Raw genomic sequence first — 6,878 nt, forward strand, 5'->3', positions numbered from 1 at the left:
GATAAATAAAAAAAAAAACAAAGGAAAGTTTATAGGCGACAAGCGCCAGCCGCCATAAGCGCTACTTGCCGCGCTTCTTCTTCCAGCTCCAACTTTTGCGCATCGAAAAAGATATTGGAATGTCGATGATGAACAGGACGAGACAGTTGGCGCAAGAATAAGACGATGACGAGTTTGTGCTGAAGCGATCCGACACACCTACTGCTGCCTCAGCCTCACGGCGGAAGATGCAGCATTTCTCACCTGCGACTTCATCCAGCAACACATCCACCGGACGTTAACCAACACCATCAAGCTCAGCCGCCGCCTTGCGCATCTCCAAGCTCCCACGATGTCGCTCTGGAACCCAGATAACATCCGTGATGTCGCCGAATCCGTCGGGATAAACTCGCTGAACGACGATGTAGTCGAGAACCTATCCCGCGACGTCGAGTACCGCATTTCCCAAGTGCTAGAGGAAGCTCTTAAGTTCATGAGGCACGGCAAGCGAACACTGCTCACGACACAAGACGTATCGAATGCGCTGCGAGTACTAGACGTCGAACCGCTATATGGCTATGAATCCGCGCGCCCGCTGAGGTTCGGCGAGGCGACGATAGGTCCCGGCCAGCCGCTGTTTTACGTTGAGGACGACGAGGTTGATTTTGAGAAGTTGATTAATGCGCCACTTCCAAAGGTGCCCAGGGAGATATCCTTTACCGGTATGCTGTTGGATTGGCTCTAACTTGGTTTGCTACGTATGTACTAACGATGGGAGTAGCGCACTGGCTAGCCGTTGAAGGCGTACAGCCTACGATACCGCAGAACCCTACGGCGGCGGACACACGGCACCTCGAGCTAGTATCCAAGGGCCCGAATGCGAACGCCAACCTGGCTGCTATGAGCGGCAATGAGAATGTTAACGTCAAGCCATTGGTTAAACATATACTCTCGAACGAGCTGCAGCTTTACTTTGAGCGGGTGTGCAATGCATTCCTGGACGAGTCGAACGAGGAGTTCCGCAACTCTGCGTTTTCAAGCTTGAAGGAAGACCCAGGCTTGCACCAGCTGGTTCCGTACTTTGTGCAGTTTATATCAGAGAAAGTTACGCATAATATCAAGGACGTCTTTGTCCTAACACAGGTGATGCATATGATCGAGGCCCTGATACGGAATCCAACATTATACATTGACCCTTACGTGAGTTTTGCCGCCCCCCTAGTTCAAGGAAAAAAGGCCAGGCGAGGTAAAAACATGATAGGCTGACAAGTGGCGTGTGTAGGTTGCACCGTTGATTCCACCGGTGTTGACATGCCTTATTGGCCGCCAGCTCGGTAGCAGTAACGACGCAGTAGAACACTTTGCACTACGAGACCTCTCGTCGTCTCTGGTGGGGATGATAGCGAAAAAGTACTCGCAGTCTTCACACACCCTCAAGCCCCGTCTGGCACGAACGTTCCTGAAGACCTTCCTGGACCCTGGTCAGACTTTCGGTGCCCACTACGGTGCCATAATTGGGCTCCAATCCATTGGCGGCCCAAACGTCATTCGCGAGCTGATTATCCCTAACCTGCCCGTGTACGAAGTCGTGCTGAAGGACGCCGTGACGGACGAGGGCCTTCGGAAAGCAGAGGCAGAGAAAGTGACGGGGGTGATCATTGCCGTGCTCTCGACGATCCAGGACGAGTCTCTCGCCCACACAAACGGCTTCTCGGACGCTGCGGCAGAGGCGCTGGGCAAGGAGCTTGCTGCAAAGGTCGGCGAGCTGATTGCCTCCCGCATCATCGAGTCTGGCCAGCTGCCTCTCGCCAGGGCGATTCTTGAGAAGCAGCAGTGAGCGATATTCCGGCCATTTTCCTTGCTTTTTTTCCCTTCTCTCTCTCTTCTCTTCTTAATATCTCTTGTATTTTTTCAACGGACCGGGGGACCTGGCTGTTTTCCCTTTCTCTTCCCTTCGTCTCTTCCAACCCTCTTTTTCTTCTCGCAGCGGAGTTTGGCTCAGGCCGGGCAAAAGGGACACCAGGCAGGATATTTGACCAAGTATCACGCAGCTTTTTTTTTTCTAACCGTAGTTATCCAACACGCAAGAATAAAATAATCTTCATCCGAAGCTCCACGATCGCCTTATTATTTTCTTTTCTTCTTCCTCGTCGCCGTCCCTCGCACTAACTGCGGCGCTCCCCTTATATTTGCTTCTTCCTTCGCGCTTCTGCGTCATTACGTTATCCGCCAGCTGGTTTTCTCTTTTTTTTTTTCTTTTTCTTTTTCTTTTTATTTGCTTTTCCCTGACACACACGAAAAAAAACGAACTTTCCGCTGTCGCATGAACAAATTCTTCCTCGAGGGGCAAAACGACCTTCATCTTCTTCTCTCTCTGGTTTCACCGTCGCCGTCTCTTCTGGTCTTTATCATCAGCGTCTCATCCTCGTCTGCTCGTCACTGTCATCTCTGTCGTCTCTGCCGTCTCCTGCTCATTCATTGTCGTCGTTGCAAGTTGCTCACTGGCCGCCCGGTTCTCGCCGTGTCAATGTTTTGACTGACGGGCCTCCCATCACTACGCAGCTCTGAAGAGGACATTTATTAACCCTCCATGAGTCGTAAGGACCTGCTACGCTTCCTATCCAAGCCAGCAAAGTGAGTCTCTTCGTCTGTTTCTGTCCGCCGTGGTGCTCGTCGAGAGCGTGCTGACCCTGACCTCCGCTGCCAGACCTCGATAACATTCCCTACGAGAACGACAGCAAGAAAAAAAAACCCACTGGAAAAAACAAAAAAGCAATCCTCCCACGAAGAACAACAACCCGACCGGACACCCCGTCTTACCTCGTTCTTTGCGCCGGAATAGACTTATCTATCCATACAGCAGACATCCTCCTCTGCTAGACCCGATACTTTCACCGGTATCGGCATCTGTCAGTTCGAGGGTCACCGACATCTGATCACCATTCCGGCACTCAAAGCGTTCTACTTCCCCCTCTCCGCCCGCCCACCCTAACACCGTTAACCAGCGGTGTTTTGTATCCCTGATCGAGCGAACAGTCTCTGCCAGTGTGCGGCCAGACCTCCCCCAGGATTTCGGGCCTTCTCCTTCTCAGACGAACACCGCATTGTTCGTCTGGGTGGCAGATTGTGCTTCTAAGTCTTGCTAGGTCAAGCTCAAGCTCAAGCTCAAACACACCACAGTCATCTGCATAATTGCAGTCAAAGTCGGAATCACCACCAACACTCTCAACGAAATATAAAAAACATAATCAAGGAAGAATTCCAGTCTCGGATATGGTCTACGCCGGAATTCCAAATCACTATACGGGATCTCCATCCTCGTATGTGGCACCGTCTTTGACTATCAATCATGAAGCCACTGTGGATTTAGACTCAACCAATGCATTCGAAGGTTAGTATAAGCCTTTTTTTTCCACCTTCGAATATGATGATTACCGTTGCTAACTGCTTGAACAGGGCCTGAAAAGCTTCTTGAGGTGTGGTTCACTGCGTCCCCCGATGACCTCGCCAACTCGCCGGTTCCAAATGGACTCAAGGCTGTGTCGGCGGACACCTGGAAAGGCATGCTCGACCTCGTCAACTGCCAAGTTCTCTCCATTGTCGAGTCTGACGACGTTGATGCCTACCTCCTGTCCGAATCCAGCATGTTCGTCTTCCCTCACAAGCTGATTCTCAAGACCTGTGGCACCACTACCCTTCTTCACGGCCTGCCTCGCATTCTCGAAATTGCTGCGCTTTATGCTGGTTTCCCCAAGTCCAGCCCGCCATTGGTCGGCGGTATTACCACGGCAACTGCTCCGTACCGTGTCTTCTACAGCCGTAAGAACTTCCTCTTTCCTGAACGCCAGCGCGGGCCTCACCGTAGCTGGAGAGATGAAGTCAGAGCCATGGACAAGCTCTTCCTGGGCGGGAGTGCCTATATGATTGGCAAGATGAACGGTGAACATTGGTACTTGTACATTACCGAGCCGTTCACTTCCTTGACGCCTCCTGCGTCCCCTGCCCATGAGACAGAAACCAGACAGATCAACTTTCCCGGCTCTCTCGAGAACGGAGTTGGGGGAACCAAGCAATGCGAGAGTGATGAAACATTGGAGATCTTGATGACTGACTTGGACGAGAAGAATTCCAAGCAATTCTATCTCGACCATGCGAGTGCGGTCGCAGAAAGTCGTTATCGATCTGAACATGAAGAAGAAAACGACGACCTCGTCGACGTTTTCAGCAACACTTCCTCCAACAACAGCGACGTGGGCTCTCCCCTGCCCTCGGAGCTCTCAAGCGAAGGCCACGCTCTTGGTACCGTTGTCAGCGAGGCCTGCGGACTATCCAACATTTATCCCGCCGACAAGCACCCGGGCTCCCGAATTGACGCCTACCTGTTCTCTCCCTGCGGCTTCTCGGCCAACGGCGTCATCCCTTCCAACGATGGTAAATCCGGCACCAACTATTTCACCGTCCATGTCACGCCTGAACCCCACTGCTCCTATGCATCGTTTGAAACCACCGTGCCTCAGGAGCAGACTGGCCGTGACACCGCTGAAATCGTCAGCCAGGCCGTGGGCATATTCAAACCAGGCCGTTTCACCGTCACCTTGTTCGAGGCGAAATCCTCCAAGGCTAACGCAGAGGAGCTTGGCCAGTCGTTTGAGGCGCGCCGTAGCACTCGTCTTGCCTCTCGTCGACATGGCAAGATGGAGAGCATCCCTGGATACCGCCGCGTTGACCGTATCGTCCACGAGCTCGACGGATACGACCTTGTCTTCCGCTACTACGAGCGTCTTGACTGGCGAGGAGGCGCTCCACGTATCGGAGAGAACTACCCCTAATTTGCTACTTTTATTGTTACTATTTCGGGCTTTTTCCTATTTTCTTTGCGTTGCGTTTGTTGTCTGCTTGTCGTGCTTGCAACTCCACTCACATCCATTTTTGATTGAGTTGTTTGTTCTCTGGGTCCCTGGACCGCTGCTTACTTTCTCTACTGTCTTTAACACATTTGTTGGCTAAGTAGGTTGCATTTTTGACTAGTACTAATGAATCCCTGCAACCACTGCAACGCCTACTATTCTTCAACATACTTGAAACTTCCGATAAAATGGACCTGTTCCACCAATGTATCAATAACCTCGTCCCTCGAAAATTATTCAATCTGTTTTCTATGATTGACTTACTAACTCCTGACGAGACGTAACATCCTGATCGGGAGAGCTACATGTATCCCCTCCAGTAGGATTCCGAGTATGAAATTCATCAAGGATAACCGATCCTATTTGCGGCGTAAGTATGATTTCAGTTGTCTCATCTAACAACTTAATGGAATTTTTCATCGCTTATCATGTCAAGTATATTGACTCTACTTCTTCAAAAGGCATTGCGGAATTGGTATCGATAATATATAAGAATCAAGATAGCTTGTGGAGCTGTCTTGAGCCTCAATTCTATTTTTAGGATGTCGACCCACAAAAGTCGACATAGTCAACCAATAATAAGCCCCAAATTTAAGCATCAAAACTTTACTAGTTTACCTCTTTGGAGACACAGAAGACAACATTTGGCGTTGAATAAATTGAAAATAACCTCTTCCGTTATTTGGTGAGTTGCGTACGTTAAATCGATGCCTCAATACCCTGATAACCCGCAATTAACAATATATATAACTAATAACGGGGAACCTTTTTTGCCATGAGTATGGTAGTCAACTATGTCTGATAGCGTATTTATCAACCGGTATCAATATGAATACCTACCTCCACTGCTATCTTCCCCCAAGCTATCATCTAGAGCTGCGGTTAAACGTGACGGCCTACTTCCAATTTGGCTACTTCCTGCCCCCGGGTGGATACCAATATGGTTTACTATGAGTTACGCGGGCCTAGCCGAAAGTGAACAACGAGGGAAGGTTGCGTTTCATAAAGTTACCTAACTGGCCATAAAACTAGAAGTACTCGAGGTTGCTCAGTTTTGTTTAGCGAGTATACGGATACGGATATCGACCTTCCACATCCTAATGTACGAGGCACAAATAGCATGCAGGAGCGGGGAATCTATACCGGAAATTTACAGTCGCACGAGGGCGGCAAAGCGTCGAATCAAATGGCGTGACTACAGAGGTCATGCATCGTATGTCTATATTCTGAAGGTATATATGATCGTCGCTATACTTATATCCCACTAACATTATGGAAGATAAACAACTCCAAGGTTTAGAGTGTTAAAGGACCTTGGCACCATGAAAGTTCGCCCCATCAAGGTTCTTTCCGCGCTCCACAATACTTAATTAGTTCATTTTCAACAATCAATATCATATTTTTTGGACAAAGCTTTAGCCACATAAAAGGCATTACAAATATTTATACGGCCTAGATAGTATTAAATACGCATTGCGATATTGATTTACAAGATCTTAAAACAGTAATAATAAACACTCTTATGCTCCACTTATCCTCAGCTCGCCGCAGAAATTATGCCCCCTTTTCTTCACATAATAGAGAATTTTCAAAATCTTTCACTCTTTTCCCGCGTTCTTTCCTTTTTCTGTCTTTCTTTTATTTATTTATTTATTTATTTATTTCGAAAGAGGAAAGAGAATCTTTACTAATGGAACCTTCCATAAACGGCAGGATGGGAGTACCTGCTCCGGAATATAATTTACCCGTAAATGTTAGTCAGAACTCGATTACTAAGCAAACCGGCAAACCTTCCTTCTCAGTCACTTCGTCATATCGCAAGCTCGTCCGAGTTTGTTCTTCCGTCTTCTCGTGTTGCTTCAAGCATCTTTGGCGCATCATCAAGATAGCACACAAGTTTGTGCTTGAAAGGCCAGAGAAGGGAGTATCCTAGACCTCCATCTCGCCTAATTTTCACCCTTCCTCCAGCTCACCTTTCATTCCCCCCCCCCC

The 6,878-nt window shown here is 48.9% G+C and overlaps 2 protein-coding genes across 2 annotated transcripts; both read left to right on the forward strand.

Moving 5' to 3' along the window:
* Positions 1 to 331: 331 nt before the first annotated feature.
* TRV_05467 (uncharacterized protein) lies at positions 332 to 1,816 on the forward strand (the record flags this gene model as incomplete). Its single annotated transcript, XM_003020401.1, has 3 exons — positions 332 to 701; positions 773 to 1,179; positions 1,262 to 1,816. The coding sequence occupies 3 exons, from the start codon at positions 332 to 334 to the stop codon at positions 1,814 to 1,816; spliced, it is 1,332 nt and encodes a 443-aa protein (XP_003020447.1).
* Positions 1,817 to 3,252: 1,436 nt separating this feature from the next.
* On the forward strand, positions 3,253 to 4,808 carry TRV_05468 (uncharacterized protein; the record flags this gene model as incomplete). Its single annotated transcript, XM_003020402.1, has 2 exons — positions 3,253 to 3,370; positions 3,436 to 4,808. The coding sequence occupies 2 exons, from the start codon at positions 3,253 to 3,255 to the stop codon at positions 4,806 to 4,808; spliced, it is 1,491 nt and encodes a 496-aa protein (XP_003020448.1).
* Between the last annotated feature and the right edge of the window lie 2,070 nt (positions 4,809 to 6,878).

The sequence above is a fragment of the Trichophyton verrucosum genome, assembly GCF_000151505.1.
Source record: "Trichophyton verrucosum HKI 0517 chromosome Unknown contig00418_1.f1.exp, whole genome shotgun sequence".
In the NCBI taxonomy this organism is placed as follows: Eukaryota; Fungi; Ascomycota; class Eurotiomycetes; order Onygenales; family Arthrodermataceae; genus Trichophyton; species Trichophyton verrucosum.